Source organism: Entelurus aequoreus, linkage group LG17 (genome assembly GCF_033978785.1).
Source record: "Entelurus aequoreus isolate RoL-2023_Sb linkage group LG17, RoL_Eaeq_v1.1, whole genome shotgun sequence".
Classification (NCBI taxonomy): domain Eukaryota; kingdom Metazoa; phylum Chordata; class Actinopteri; order Syngnathiformes; family Syngnathidae; genus Entelurus; species Entelurus aequoreus.
This window is the reverse complement of record NC_084747.1, coordinates 48,912,568-48,930,067: the sequence shown is the minus strand read 5'-3', so window position 1 is coordinate 48,930,067 and position 17,500 is coordinate 48,912,568. Positions and strand designations below refer to the sequence as shown.

The 17,500-nt window shown below is 37.0% G+C and overlaps 1 protein-coding gene across 1 annotated transcript in view; it reads right to left on the bottom strand.

Annotated features, from left to right (window-relative positions):
• unc5ca (unc-5 netrin receptor Ca) overlaps positions 1 to 17,500 on the bottom strand; it is a 625,472-nt gene that overhangs the window by 30,047 nt on the left and 577,925 nt on the right. Inside the window, exons 11-14 of the mRNA XM_062025826.1 lie at positions 17,394 to 17,494; positions 10,405 to 10,540; positions 10,200 to 10,287; positions 458 to 626 (exon numbers count right to left, since the gene is read on the bottom strand). Coding sequence (XP_061881810.1) covers positions 458 to 626; positions 10,200 to 10,287; positions 10,405 to 10,540; positions 17,394 to 17,494 — 494 coding nt within the window. The remainder of the gene's footprint in view (positions 1 to 457; positions 627 to 10,199; positions 10,288 to 10,404; positions 10,541 to 17,393; positions 17,495 to 17,500) is intronic.

Below are 17,500 nucleotides of genomic sequence, written 5' to 3'. Positions count from 1 at the left end.
CAATCAATTATCTTAGGAACATGTTACAAAACTTCAGAAGCACACAAAAGGAGGTCCACTGCGCTGTGGCCCTGAATAAAACTGAGTTTGACTGTTCTATTGATTATAAAATGTTGAGGATATACGGTATGCATGTATTTAATGTCTTTCAAAGCATTTTGAAAACAACCCATAGGGGGCGCCACAACTGTCATGTAAACAAAGAGGACAGCCTATCTTGCTATCCTACAGCACCTTCTTTGCTACATTGTTGTCATAAAAAAAGTGTGCCTAACTAGAAATGGACGCCCACAAAGTACCCACAATGCATATTCAGAATGTTTTGAACAATGCAGGCCAACACACAAGCGCCATTAGCCTGATTGTTGTGCAAGCTCGTGGTAATGTTGGTAAATGTCAGTTTCCATGCAATACTTGTTGAAATGTCAAATATTGTTTGGTAACTCTCAAGTCTTACCTCCCACTCGCCCATGGCCAGCTGATTCTTCAGCTGGATGAGCCAGTCCTCCTGCACGTTGTCAGCACAATGGTGGATGGTGAGGATCACAGGTCGGGTCAGCAGAGCTCCTGGAGGTCCACAGCTCACCACCGGACTCAGCGCAGTCTGGACATCCTCCACCGGGGGTCTGCGGAAGACAGAAAAGGACATGAGGCCGAGACGCTTCTTTTACGAAAAAAGCTCACTACTGCCGCTTGTGGTGAGTTTTGAGTATCGCAGCCTTTTTTTACTTCAATCATTTTAAATGTATCATTAGTAAATGGCATAATAAAACCATATAATCAGACACTTTCGCTATAAACCTGCTGGTATGCTGCAGGTACTGACTGAAAAACTGTTATGGTACTCACGTTTACCAACATAAACATCATGCTTTATTAAAGATGACTGTAACACAAGGGTGTCCAGTGTCCTCACCATTTTTCACCCAATAGTGCATAGTGAAAAAAGCATCCACTGGGGCACTTTGATATTATTTTATATACAGTAGAGTAAAAGGATTCATATTGTCCCATTTCTGGGTGGATCTCGTGTGGGGAGGGCGAAGTTGATTATTTTGCAATGCGGTCCGCTGAAAATTATGGAATGTGCCACTCTACACAGCAAATAATGCTGTGGTCAAAGTTGGAATTGCCACACGACACATTTTTAAAACAGTCAACACTACTATTATAGACTTAGACACACTTTATTGATCCACAAGGGAAATTGTCATAAGGCCACTGAAGTGGACAGTGCACCCCAAATTCACGTTTCATGTGTCAGGCAAACTGCAACAAATAAGGCCGTGATTAAAACAAATTTGGAACAAATTTAAACATCCATCTGTCAGAAAAATTGTATGTAAATTATCAAAAAAAATTCCGTTCTCTGAGTTCCCAGTGAACAGACAAGAGGCTGTCTTTGTTGCACCAAGCCAAAGGCTTGGAAAATTCCGCTGTGTACGATGGGAGGAGACGATAGGGGTTATCTATTGTCAACCAGGACCTGCCCAAGCTCGATCCAGGACCAGTCTAAGCCCGAGGCATATTTTTATTTTGTGTTAATGTGACCAAAAACAAGGGCTGTTTACATACCCCCCATGCCTTTAGAAACAGCTGTTGTTGTGTAAACAGGGAATATCCAAATAAAAGAGGAGACGTAAACCTTTTTTCGTCAGAGCGTGGGTGACACTGTAAGAGGTTACAGGTCGACACGTTTCTCCTCAAATTGAGCAAAATTTAATTCTGTCTCTGTTTATTTCCTTGCTTCTTGTCTTGTTTAATAGATGCCATCGATGTTTGAACCCGACATCTTCCATCCATTGTTTACCGCTTGTCCTTTTCGGGGTCGCGGGGGGTGCTGGAGCCTATCCAAGCTGCATTCGGGCGGTAGGCGGGGTACACCCAAATATATTACATATATATTTACAAACAAAGCTTTGTGTTAATGTTATTCGTTAGTATCAACTCTTTAGTGTGTTATCCTGATGTTTTGCCTTTTTGCTCTATTTTCCCCATTTTTGCATATAAAAATGTATTTATACATATTTGCGTCAATAAAAAAATGAGCCCCAGGCCGTGTCTTGCCGTGACGCAAAACATTTTTCCCATTGAACTGTTGGCTGGCGAGGAAAATAAAAAATACGGACGTCTCTGAAAGCGCCATCCAGTTCCTTTAAGCAGTCTAGACTTAGAAGTGCCATTTTCTTTTTCTTTTTTGTTGTTGTTGTTGTTGTTGTTTTGGCCGGCACTGCTTGAAGCAGCACTAATCCTCTGCTGTATTATCGATTGCGCTGCTGGAGCTCATTAATGACTCATGAAGGAGTTGACGTGGGCAAGAGAAGATGAAATAAACATTCCATCAAGGAGGCAAACTGTACTGCAGTCTTTGGCATATTATCTAATGCAGACAGGGGTTGCCACTTAATCCATTAGCCCATTGCTGATGTGTAATTGTGCTTTTTGAAGCACTGACTGAAGGGTTATTACCATGCAAGAAGAAAATATCACAAACAATCATTATAGTAATCATTTGCTGACATAACTAAGCAAAAATTACTGTTTTTTTTTTCAGATCAGGATAAAAGTGCACATTATTTGTCTACAGTTCGAGGTACAGTGGTACCTTAAGTTAAGAGTGTTTTGAGATAAGGGCTGTCTCTCCGCTAATTGTCATGCTTCAAGGTCATGTTATGCTTCAGTTACAAGCATCACCGCCATCAGTTACAGTGAACCCCATAACATCTAGCATTAGCTTACAGCTAGAAATGGACATAACTTTGTTTTTCAAGCATGGGAAGGAGTGTGAAGGACTCTGCCAAGAATAGGAAGTGGACGATAGCCATTGAATTAAATAAATAAATAATCAAAAACAGACACAGCGTGTAGGCAACTTGGCAAAGCAATTTGAGTGTTCCACTGCTAAGTCTGCGCCATACTGAAGCAGAAAGATGTAACACCAGCCGAGAATGGTAAAATGATACCTAAACGGCGGACATTAATTTCGTGAAAATATGGAGAAGCTGGTTTGTTTGTCGGAGAAGGACGAATAGAACGGACAAGCCGTTGTAATGTCTGCTCGCGGAAAAAACAAAAATCCTAATCTACGATTTGACTCCCTCGAATGGCCTTGACGCTGCAACAACAGGAGCAGGCTGTTCTGAAAACATCCCCGAGGACACCTCAATGATGGACCCTTTCGACCTCCCTCCCTCCTCAACGACATCTGGAGTCGAACTTTTGCTTGCATGCAGAACGTCCCCAGGCCTATGGACACTACATCAACACACCCAAGACTATGGGCATATACACACACACACACCCTCCCTTACCCCACGCCTTCACTACCGCTTGATTCCCCTTCAGGGTGATGGACGGCTGGCAGCGCTTCATAGCAGCAGTCGACCTCCAGGGCCCCAACTCCCCCCCCCCCCTCTGTTGCGAGTTGTCGTGATTAAATGTAATGCATGGCATGGAGGTTTTTTCCCACTCCAGACTAGGCCCCCTTAGGAGCCCAGTCTAGATTGTATTTTTTTACTCATCTTCTTCCCCAGCGTTTGACCTTTGTCCCACCTTTTACGGGGCGCCTCGTGGCGACCCATCAGCGTTCCCGTTCTGTAACCCTGTACACTGTTTGTTTGTCTAATCTTGAACGGGTTTGTGCTGAAAACATAGTTTCGTTGTACTTGTTGCAATGACAACAAAGACCTATCCCATCCTAAGCCGATACTGTAGGAGTCCACTCTCTAAGGTAAATGCTGTACATTATTGTTACATTACTTCATAAACTACAGTAGTTATTTGGAGTACATTTAGGGATGATGTTTGATAAGGAATTATCGAGTTCGAGCCCATTATCGAATCCTCTTATCGAGCCGATTCGTTATCGATTCTCTTATGAAATCCAGATAGGTTGTTGTATATGGAAAAAAACAAACAATATTTGGTGTAACAAAAGCTCACTTTTATTCTATAAGAAAAAAATAAAATAAAATAAATAAATAAATATTGACTGTTGTTACCCCCCTAAAAAAAAAAAAATAAAAAAAAAATATAGTGACTGTTGTTACCCAAAGTATATTAAGTGGGATTTTTCAGAAAAACAAATATATACAGTAACACAAAAACAACCTGTCTCTGTGATCACTATAGGTGTATAAACAATAATATAGTGTTAAATAAAATCAGTACCTTGGGCACAAAACTGAAAATGATACAGCTCTCCAAAAAGTGCACTTCTGCAGCTATTGGAACATCCTTCTGGGGTCCATCAGTGTGGCCTCCTCCAGGAATGACTCCACGACACCTTTCTCTAACCTTCAGGTTATGTATAGCCTGAACATGTTTCATCATGCTTGTTGTACTTCCCCCCTTACATGAGAGCGAAGCCTAGCAATAATTGCAGCTAGCCGTTTCCTCGTCTTATTTTTTTGTAAAATGAAGCCATGCCTTGAGGCATTTTTTCCGGTCCATTGTTGTTGCTGCTTCTGTATCTGCCGCCTAATGACTGAGCTATGTCATTTCCTGGGACGTGTCACAGGGCATTTCCTGTGGGACGGGATTCGTTCCCAGGGATTCGAATAAAGAACCAACTCTTTTTCTTTACTATAGTGGCCTCGATAATGAGAACCGGTTCTCAAAAAAGGGATTTGAGTCCATGGAATCGGTTCTTTTCTTATCGAACAACCGAGAGATCCGGTTCCGAACATCATCCCTAAGTAGATTCTATGATAATGTTTTTATACATGATTTCTTCTCTAAAAGTTAATTTTTTAAAGGGTACATATTCAAATTGTGTTGTCTTTAAGGGGCGGGGTAAGCACCAATTCAATTTATTTCAATTATTTCAATTGGAGACGTTGATTTGAGATACAAGTGTTTTGAGTTAAGCGTTCTGTCACAGAACCAATGAAGCATGTAAGTTGAGGTATCACTGCGTACAATTAGGTGGGTTTCTGAATTAGGACTAGTAGTAGGATTTAGTGTTGGTCTGTGCTCAATTGAGGGCTATATTAGCTATTTAGGGGGGGGGAAATATCCAAACCCGGAAAATTCCCGAGGTATACACAGGCCAGCCGGGAGATATAGTCTTCCCAACGTGTCCTGGGTCTTCCCCGTGGCCTCCTACCGGTCGGACATGTCCTAAACACCTCCCTAGGGAGGCGTTCGGGTGGCATCCTGACCAGATGCCCGAACCACCTCATCTGGCTCCTCTCGATGTGGAGGAGCAGCGGCATTACTTTGAGCTCCTCCCGGATGACAGAGCTTCTCACCCTATCTCTAAGGGAGAGCCCCGCCACCCGGCGGAGGAACCTAATTTCGGCCGCTTGTACCCGTTATCTTGTCCTTTCGGTCATTTAGTAGAAGAGAAAGTCAAACACAAATACAAATAGACGGAATAGAAATTGAAAGAGTAAATGAAACCAAATTTCTAGGTATAATGATTGATCATAAATTGAACTGGAAATCTCACGTAAAAAATATACAACATAAAGTTGCAAGAAACATGTCAATAATGAATAAAGCAAAACATGTTCTAGACCAAAAATCCCTTCATATTCTCTACTGCTCACTAGTGTTACCATATCTGAGCTACTGTGTAGAAATATGGGGAAATAATTACAAAAGTACACTTCATTCATTAACGGTGTTACAAAAAAGATCAGTTAGAATAATACATAATGTTGGATATAGAGAACATACAAACCCTTTATTTATTGAATCAAAAATACTAAAATTCCACGACATAGTGAATTTGCAAACAGCTAAAATTATGCACAAAGCAAACTATAACCTGCTACCCAAGAATATACAACAATTCTTCTCAAAAAAAGAAGAGAAATATAATCTTAGAGAAAAATGTAATTTAAAACATTTGTTTGCACGTACAACACTTAAGACCTTCAGTATATCAGTATGTGGAATTAAATTATGGAATGGATTAAGCAAAGCAATCAAACAATGTACTAATATGATACACTTCAAGAAACTCTTCAAACTTAAAGTGTTTACAAAGTACAAAGAAGAAGAACCATGACAAACATTCTCAATTTATTTCATCCATCCATTCATTCATTCTTAAAGTAATCTTACTTATCTCATCATATGAAATATGACTTACTTCCCCAATTATTATTATTAAATTCTTACTATTATTTATTTATTTATTTTTATTGTGATTACTTATGGAGTTTATTGTGAAAAAATTGTGAACAGGAAGTGAACAAAAAGTTTTGCAACTGTTATGTAAAGAAAAGGGGGTAGGATTAAATACGCTCTGCTTCTTCCTACTCCTTTTCGAACATGTTGAAAAGAGAAACTGGAAATTGTGATGTATCATGTTGTATGCTTGCATGTTCCAAATAAACTCAAACTCAAACTCAAACTCAAACTCAATAACCCAAAGCTCATGACCATAGGTGAGGATGGGAACGTAGATCGACCGGTAAATTGAGAGCTTTGCCTTCCGGCTCAGCTCCTTCTTCACCACAACGGATCGATACAGCGTCCGCATTACTGAAGACGATCACCATCCACTCTTCCCCCACTCGTGAACAAGACTCTGAGGTACTTGAACCTTGAACTCCTCTAAACGGCCATACTTTTAGCCAATTGAACATTTTTTTTTTTTTTAATTCGGAGGTGCGTTGTTTGTAAACTCTTTCAGTGCTGTCTGCCGTGTTGCTCAGTCGTCAGTCGCAAACAAGAACGGTACTCTCACATTACGTCATCAGAGAAGCCTTGCAAGATTCAAGCAGCCATATTTTGTACCAGATCTACAATAAACCGATTCATGACTTTCTAGCCGATCCATACTAAATATAGATCAATCCAGAGGCTCGCCAAACTGTGTATTTATTTCTCTAAAGTTAAAATCAGTCATTGGTTTGTCTTGATAATTTTTTACACCCCTCGGAAATACCTTTTGAGCTCGTGTATTTGCAGAGACACATGTATCCCTCAGGTCTGGCATCCCTGGTAGTCTTGTGAACGTCTGTTTTGTGTGTGAAGTTGCAACATGCCTTGCATGTGTTTTTGCCATTTGCAGCATTTGTTTTTGATGCTGCAGTGTTTACGGGATAGCAGCATTTTTGATTTGCAACCCTTTCCCGTTCAATGGTTTATGGTTTTTGGTGTTGAATCATTTTGGTGTTTGGAATGTTTTGGATGCATTTGTTGGCCACTCTCTTAAATACATTCTTTTTTGACATTCTTTTTTAGTTAAAAACAGGAAATATACAACATAATTCACACTTTTAGTTTTTTTTACATTTCTCTACCTTGTGAGGCCTGTCGTACTGAAAATAAACACCATTTATGGAGTTGGAATAAAGATTTTCTCTCTCAAAAGTCCTGCAGAGAGTGACTCATGCACTGCATTTGGTAGCAGAGGATTATATAGGACATGCCATAGAAAAGACAAACAGACTAATCCTCAGAATAGCCACCGGCATGAAAATTCATGCAATAATACCAGTCCGGGATGTTTGCATATTCTTTAAAAGGCTGGATTATTTTATTTATTTATTTGTAAAATTTTTTCAGCTCTGAATGCAGTGTGGGTTTTCACCAACATGTAACAACATCCTTGGATTAACACCAACATAAATTGTGGTTGATATACAAAGTCTCTGAAACATCAAACAATTAATGTTTCAGCAGAACCAATTAACAAAGTCAAAAATATGAAATTAGTAAACAATTTATTGCAAATAATACCTAAAATAGAACACAATATTGGTATAAATTAGTAACATGCAATTAAATCATATTATTGAGGTTTAGGTCGATGTATAAAATATGAATACAAAATACAAATAATTTATTAAGTACTGATTTCAAATATTGGATTCATTATTCCACAGTTGAATTATTTTTTTTACAATTTAATGATTTTTAAAAATAATTTTATGAACTTGTGTGTCAGCACTTCCTGAATGTATTTATGTGTCAAACTCAGTCATTGAGTCATCCTAAGACTTGATTTGTTACCCGACAATTCTACTTGTCTGTGGAATTATCCAACAAGAGAAGCAGAAGAGTACATATATATACGTATATATATGTAAATACGTATATATATATATATATATATATATATATATATATATATATATATATATATATATATATATATATATATATATATATATATATATATATATATATATATATATATATATATAAAAATAAATACAAATATATATATATATATATATATATATATATATATACATACAGTATATGGGCAGCAAGGTGTAACAGGGTGTGGAGGGAGATGTGGCTAGCGCTGCCTGCAGGAGCAAAGGTCACCGCCTCTGTCCATGGTGCTGAGGACAGAGCACCATCAGACGGGGGCGTGGCGGTGCTGACGGCGAGACACAGCTGGCAGGTGATTAGATTTCACAGGTAATCTAATCATCTGTTGTCTTTAACAGTAAGCGGCCGGGAGCAGGAGGGGAGAGAGGATACGGACGTGACTGAAAAGTCACATTCTGCTGGAGAAAGACTTTGATAAAATATATGTACATTAAAACTTTGTTCAACATGGCACGCCTGGCTCCTGTGAAGTATATGTCAGTGGTACCGCTAGGAAGCGACCTCTACACAGGGGTTAGTGCATGTGCCTCCCAATACGAAGGTCCTGGGTTCGATCCCCGGGCTCGGGGTCTTTCTGTGTGGAGTTTGCATGTTCTCCCCGTGACTGCGTGGGTTCCCTCCGGGTACTCCGGCTTCCTCCCACCTCCAAAAACATGCACCTGGGGATAGGTTGATTGGCGACACTAAATCAGCCCTAGTGTGTGAATGTGAGTGTGAATGTTGTCTGTCTATCTGTGTTGGCCCTGCGATGAGGTGGCGACTTGTCCGGGGTGTACCCGAATGCAGCTGAGATAGGCTCCAGCACCCCCCACGACCCCGGAAGGGGCAAGCGGTAGAAAATGGATGGATGGATATACAATATATATATATATATATATATATATATATATATATATATATTTATAAATAAAGTTGGTATGGTATGGTATGGTATGGTATATATATATATATATATATATATATATATATATACTGTATATATATATATATATATATATATATATATATATATATATATATATATATATATATATATATATATATATATATATATATATATATATATATATATATATATATATATATATATATATATATGCACACATATATGTATGGGCTATATATAAATTACATGCAGTCGGTCAAACTTTTTCAGCCCAATGCAGCCCGCAAGTCAAAAAGTTTGGACACCCCTGATCTAATGTCTTGGACTTGTCACACCTACCGACTCAGAAATGTGATATTGAAGCAAGATTTAACAACTGGACAGGAGTTCTCATAATCAGCTAATTTTCAAATGTTGCAATAAAAAATAAATTTACCATGAAAAACAATTAATATCTATTAACACACACAAAAGTAATAAAAATGGGTTGTGGGGGGGCGTGGCCTGCGGACCTGCAGCGAAACAGGGACCGGCGTGTGCCAGGACCGGCTTCGAGATCAGCGACAGGTGCGTAGATAACTCAGAAGGGAGTGTTTTTCTGATCACCTGCCGCTCTGTTAAAGGCAGCAGTCGGGAAGGAGAGAGTGGTTGTTGGTGGAGGACGAGCACGAGACGGGACGAGAGGAGAGAGAGCGAGAGCGAGAGCGAGATTGACAGATACGAAAGACATTTGCTGAAAAGCATAAAAGAGACTGAAGAGAAACCATTTGTGTGCTCACTTGGGAAAAAGACGACGGCTGAAAAGCCTGAGAGAGAGACTTTGCACAATCCGACACAAGTTTGTTGTAAAATAAACATTGGTGTAAAGATGTTTGGTGGTCCAAAGAACCCGGAGGAGCAAGACCTCCACATGGGTATTGTTGAGTACCGGTATCAAATCCCAAATACCAGGAATTAGTACCGTATCGGTTGGAATGTGAACAGTACGCATCACTAGTATTCACCCACTTTGGCTTCAGAAGTGATGACAAACATGTAAATAATGAGACTAATAACTTGTTTGGCCGTACAGTCCTAACTAGCAAGGCTGCGTGCCGGCGAGTTGTTAAGAAAGGACGTAAACAAGGTAAGTATACTGTACATGTCGAGAGATGTTTGGATAAAGAGGAAAAAAATAGGGACATCCGCCAACTTGAAAGACGTGCGGTGGAGAAAAAAAGAAGGTAAGACTTGCCTGGAGCTGTCCTTCCTGTGCACCGTCACATACATCTCATACAGCCTCCCCTGAGGGACCGCACCCGCCGGAACCAGCAGACTCACTCCTGCAACATTGAGGAAGACACAAAAACTTTATTTCAGGCATCACTCTATGACACGATTGTCACGATGACAATTTGACACTACAGGTTTACTATCGCTAAAGCGTCTTTTGTCTTTACCAGAGTTGGGAACAATGAGGTGTCCTCCCTGGTTGCTGAAGGATCCGTGAGCGGTACAGGAAGGGTCTCGAGTCCGGGCCAAGGTTTGGTTGCGAAGGTTCATCGTGTCGCTGTTCTCCAGCAGAGACTGCGTTACCTAGGAAACAGCGGTCACACGTCAATGAGGTTTATGTTTGATTTTCTGGTGACAGAAACAAAAATGATGGAATTTTAACCTCTGTAGCATACTGAAAATAACTGGGGGGTTGAGCTGAAGGGTCAAATTTACTTGATTTACTGATTAACTTAAAACATTGATAACAGATTCATAAAATCACCAGTTGATTCAACATGTTATTGACAAAAATATGTAAAATATTGCAACTTTTGCAGCAACTTTAAAAAAAAACTGCCACAATTCCAGGGATTTTAGTTATGTTAAAGTTAAAGTACCCATGATTGTCACAATAATAATAATAATAATAGATTGTAATTGTAAAAAGCACTTTAAATTGAGTAAACAACCTCAAAGTGCTACAGTGTATTAAAAAAATAAAAATAAAAAGATAATACAAAATAAATACAAATAAAAACTAGAACAGCCAAATAGCTAGAACTAGTATGCATTAGGGCTGCAACAACTAATCGATTAAATCGATTAAAATCAATTATAAAAATAGTTGGCGATTAATTTAGTCATCGATTCGTTGGATATATGCTATGTGCATGCGCAGAGGCAATTTTTTATTTAAATTTTTTTTAATTATTTTTTTTTATTTTATTTTTATTTTTTATTTTTTTATAAACCTTTATTTATAAACTGTAACATGTACAAACAGCTGAGAAACAATAATCAAAATAAGTATGGTGCCAGTATGCTGTTTTTTCCCCAATAAAATACTGGAAAGGTTAGAAATGTAGTTTGTCTATTTCATCCGATTAATAATCAATTAATCGATGTAATAATCGACAGATTAATCGATTATCAAATTAATCGTTAGTTGCAGCCCTAGTATGCATATATCTAAAAGAAGGTTTTTTTAATAAAAAAAGAAGGGTTTTTAAGCCTTTTTTAAAAGCATCCACAGTTTGTGGTGCACTCAGGTGGTCAGGGAGAGCGTTCCACAGACTGGGAGTGGCGGAGCAGAAAGCCCGGTCTCCCATTGTTCGTAGCTTTGTCCTCGGAGGTTAGCCTGTCCGGAGCGAGGGTGTCGAGTGGAGGATTTGGGGGTGAGTAGTAGGGATGTCCGATAATGGCTTTTTTCCGATATCCGATATGCCGATATTGTCCAACTCTTTAATTACCGATACCGATATCAACCGATACCGATATCAACCGATATATACAGTCGTGGAATTAACACATTATTATGCCTAATTTGGACAACCAGGTATGGTGAAGATAAGGTACTTTTTAAAAAAAATGAATCAAATAAAATAAGATAAATAAATTAAAGACATTTTTTTGAATAAAAAAGAAAGTAAAACAATATAAAAACAGTTACATAGAAACTAGTAATTAATGAAAATTTGTAAAATTAACTGTTAAAGGTTAGTATTATTAGTGGACCAGCAGCACGCACAATCATGTGTGCTTACGGACTGTATCCCTTGCAGACTGTATTGATATATATTGATATATAATGTAGGAACCAGAATATTAATAACAGAAAGAAACAACCCTTTTGTGTGAATGCGTGTGAATGAGTGTAAATGGGGGAGGGAGGTTTTTTGGGTTGGTGCACTAATTGTAAGTGTATCTTGTGTTTTTTATGTGGATTTAATTAAAAAAAAACAAAAAACACCGATACTGATAATAAAAAAACCGATACCGATAATTTCCGATATTACATTTTAACGCATTTATCGGCCGATAATATCGGCAGACCGATATTATCGGACATCTCTAGTGAGGGGGGGCATTTCCATGGAGGCACTGGTGGGTTAATAGGGAGACTTTGTATTCAATCCTGAGTGGAACAGGAAGCCAGTGAAGGGATTTGAGACTTAGTGTGATATGGTCATATTTCCGCACTCTCATCAGGATCCTAGCAACACTATTTTGTATGTATTGCAGCTTCTGGATGTTCTTGCTGGGGATCCCGACAAAAAGTGTGTTGCAGTAGTCTAGCCTGGAGGAGACAAAGGCAAATAATTTTGCCACACACTAAGTGTGGAAAAATTATTCTCTGCATTAGACCCATCACCCTTGATCACCCCCCTGGGAGGTGAGGGGAGCAGTGGGCAGCAGCGGTGGCCGCGCCCGGGAATCATTTTTGGTGATTTAACCCCCAATTCCAACCCTTGATGCTGAGTTTTAGGCTGCGACAATCACAAAAAAGCCTACAAATGAACTGATTATTCGTGTCTTTTATATTTGATTAGATATATCAGTGTTTACATTTTTCAAACTTTTATGAATTTGTCTTTAAAATGCAAAATAATTATTAATTAAAATAAGTCTATAAATCTGTTAACATTTGTTTGAAATTACAGTCGAGTGTTCCCTTGCCACTACACATTTCCCATACCGCGGTATTAATGCATTGTGGATTTTTAAAGTACCTTTGAGTACACTAAACTGGGACTACCCATTGAAGTTTCTATGTTAAAATAACATACTGTAGGATTTAGAGAGTTTGGAGTGTTTTAAGAGCATAGGAAGTGTTTTTATGTGTATGTGGAGTGCTAATAAAAACTTTAAATGCATATCGTATTCATAAAAATCTTTAAAAAAAATACTAAACCTACTTTGCAGGAATTTAAGATAGTCCCGTGATAATGAAGGAAACACTATAGTGATGTATTTATTTTCATGTACTTATCAAAGGTTCTAAATGTACTATCCAAGCTAAGTAAAAACAGTTTTTTTTGGCCATTTTCATACGGCTCCATGTACGTGTAATATAATGTTTTTGGCACGTTTCATTGAAAAGTCTTGCAGGGAAACCGAGGCGTTGCATGCCTGGGAGCGCTGCCACGAGGCTCAGCTGGAAGAAGGAAGATCTCAAATCACCGAAGGGTAAAAGCGGGGGAAGAAAATCGGAGCTGCTTTGCATTTCATGAAGTAAGTGCGAGCAGTGACATGTAAAAAGAGCAATTAGGATTCTGCAGTTTACTCCTGCATCAACACAGCCAACGGCCACTCACATTAACCCTAGTCAAGGGCAAACAAAAACAAATATTTGCCATATACTCTCTCAATGTACCAAAAATCTGATATACATAGTGCAATTAATAAGAGCAATAACAGCAAACAGGTAGCTAGTACAGTTAAAATAGAAGTAAGATCCTTTGCAGTCTTTACAAGATATATATATATATATATATATATATATATATATATATATATATATATATATATATATATATATATATATATATATATATATATATATATATATACACATTTATGTATTTAGTTCAAATGCACACAGCTCGACTTTGTTCAGTTTAAATTTCTGCAGCCTTTTTTTTTTTTTTTTTACACAGTACCTATGATATTGAGACATTTAGCAAAAAAAAAAAAAAATAAATAAAATAAAATAACTTCACTTTCTTCCCATAAGCTGTTTTCTATTATCTTCTGCAGCCCATTTAGTCAGCACACATTTTTAAACAGTCCCAATTGTATTGGGAAATGTATTTAAAGAAAATATTAAAGTTGTCATGCACCAAAGTTCACTTTCTTCCCATATACTGTTTTTCTATGATCTTCTGCAGCCTGTTTAGTCAGAGTTGTTTTTTTTAAATTTAAAACTGTACCAATTGTATCATGTGAAATTACTATGTTGATTTATGGTTTCAACCAAAACACACTGACTTTTCTTCTGTTTACTGTTTTTTTTTTTCATTCTTCTGCAGCCCATTTATTCAGCAGCCATTTTTTTGTATTATTATTTTTTTTTACACAGTACCAATAATATTACGACATTTATTAAAACATATTTTTCTTTAAATTGAAATACACCCAACTTTACTTTCTTACCATATACTGTTTTTCTGATCTTCTGCAGCCCATTTGATAAGCAGACATTTTTAAATAGTCCCAATGATATTATGACAATTATCTAAAAAATAAACAAATATAAACGTTGTCACGAACCAAAGTTTTCCCCATTTACTGTTTTTTCAGGATCTTCAGCAGCCTGTTTAGTTACAGTTTTTTTTTCTCAACACAGTTTAACAATGTTTATACAAACACCAAACTTCATTTTCTTCCCATATACTGTTTTTCTATGATCTTCTGCAGCCTGTTTAGTCAGAGTTTTTTATTTTTTTTTATTTAACACTGTACCAATTGTATAATGATTATTATAATGATTTTTTTTCCTGTTTACTGGTTTTTTAATTTATTCTGCAGCCCATTTAGTCAGGAGCCTTTTTTACACAGTACCAATGATATTATGACATTTATCAAAAAGGTTTTTTCTTTAAATTGAAATGCACCAAACTTCACTTTCTTCCCATATGCTGTGTTTCTGATCTTCTGCAGCCCATTTAATCAGCAGACATTTTTAAACAGTCCCAATGGTATTATGACAAATGTTTAAAAAAAATATACAAATAAATAACCTTGTCATGCACCAAAGTTAACGTTTTCCCCATTTACTGTGTTTCTAAGATTTTCAGCAGCCTGTTTAGTCAGAGGTTTTTTTTTTCTAACACTGTTTACAAATACCAAACTTCATTTTCTTCCCATATTCTGTTTTTCTATGATCTTCTGCAGCCTGTTTAGTCAGAGTTTTTTTCTTCTTTTTTTTTATCACTGTACCAATTGTATCTAGACATTTGCAATTACTATGTTGATTTATTGTTTCAACCACAACACACTTTAATTTATCTTCTGTTTACTGTTTTTTTATTTCTTCTGCAGCCCATTTAGTCATGAGCCTTTTTTACACAGTACCAATGATATTATGACATCTATCAAACATATTTTTCTTTAAATTGAAATGCACCAAACTTCAATGATCTTTTGCAGCTCATTTAGTCAGCAGACATTTTTAAACCGTCCCAATTGTATTGTGACAATTATTTTATAAATAAACAAATACATGACATTGTCATGCACCAAAGTTAAAATGTTTTCCCAATTTACTGTTTTTCTAGGATCTTCAGCAGCCTGTTTAGTCAGAGTTTTTTTTCTCAAAACTGGTTAACAATGTTTATACAAATACCAAACTTCATTTTCTTCCCATATACTGTTTTTCTATGATCTTCTGCAGCCTGTTTACCCAGAGTTTTTTATTTTTTTATTTAACACTGTACCAATTGTATAATGACATGTGAAATGATTATGTTGATTCATGGTTTCAACCAAAACACACTTAGATTTTTTCCTGTTTACTGTTTGTTTAATTTATTCTGCAGCCCATTTCATCAGCAGCCTTTTTTTACACAGTACCAATGATATTATGACATCCATCAAAAATATTTTTCTTTAAATTGAAATGCACCAAACTTCACTTTCTTCCCATATACTGTTTTTCTATGATCTTCTGCAGCCCATTTAGTCAGCAGACATTTTTAAACAGTCCTAATTGTGTAATGACAATTATTTTATAAATAAACAAATAAATAACATTGTCATGCACCAAAGTTAACGTTTTTTCCCCGTTTACTGTGTTTCTAGGATTTTCAGCAGCCTGTTTAGTCAGTTTTTTTCTCAACACTGTTTAACAATGTTTTTACAAATACCAAATTTCATTTTCTTCCCATATACTGTTTTTCTATGATCTTCTGCAGCCTGTTTAGTGGGAGTTTTTTTTATTTATAACTATACCAATTGTATCATGACATTTGCAATTACTATGTTGATTTATTGTTTCAACCACAACACACTTGATTTATCTTCTGTTTACTGTTTTTTTTATTTTATTTCTTCTGCAGCCCATTTAGTCAGCAACCGGTTTTACACAGTACTAATGATATTATGACATTTATTAAAACGTTTTTTTCTTTAAATTGAAATGCACCAAACTTCACTTTCTTCCCATATGCTGTGTTTCTGATCTTCTGCAGCCCATTTAGTCAGCAGACATTTTTAAACAGTCCCAATGGTATTATGACAAATATTTAAAAAAATATACAAATAAATAACCTTGTCATGCACCAAAGTTAACGTTTTCCCCATTTACTGTGTTTCTAAGATTTTCAGCAGCCTGTTTAGTCAGAGTTTTTTTTTTTTTCTAACACTGGTTACAAATAGCCCTGCGATGAGGTGGCGACTTGTCCAGGATGTACCCCGCCTTCCGCCCGATTGTAGCTGAGATAGGCTCCGGCGCCCCTGCGACCCCGAAGGGAATAAGCGGTAGAAAATGGATGGATGGATGGATGTTTACAAATACCAAACTTCATTTTCTTCCCATATACTGTTTTTATATGATCTTCTGCAGCCTGTTTAGTCAGAGTTTTTTTTTTCCTCAACACTGTTTAACAATGTTTAAACAAATACCAAACTTAATTTTCTTCCCATATACTGTTTTTCTATGATCTTCTGCAACCTGTTTAGTCAGAGTTTTTTTTTAATCAACACTGTTTAACAACATTTATACAAATACTAAACTTCATTTTCTTCCCATATACTGTTTTTCTATGATCTTCTGCAGCCCATTTTTCCAGCAGACATTTGTTTAAACATTACCAATGGTATTATGAAAAAAAACAAAAAAAAAACATTTTCCTTAAGTTAACTTAACTTTCTTCCTATATACTGTTGTTTATGATGAATTTCGCTTTCTTTTCATATACAATTTTTTAATGATCTTATGCAACTCGTTTAGTCAGCAGATTTTTTTTTAAGAAATACCAATGGAATTATGGCATTTAAAATTACGGTTTGTTGTTTTTTTGTGTTTCGACCAAACCAAACTTTGATTTCCTACAGTTTACTGTTTTCAGTTACTTCTGCAGCACATTTAGTCAGTTTATTCCAACCATAAAAACCTTCTAAAAGAGCAGCATCAGAGGCATAACACAACATGCAATGACGATGCTTCTGACTTTACCTTAGGGGAGAGTTTGGACGTAAAGTCTCCTCCGAGGTCTTCCTGCGGCGTGACCAGACCGGAGGAGTTGTACACTTTGATCTTCAGGTTGGGGAGGGGCTCTAAGA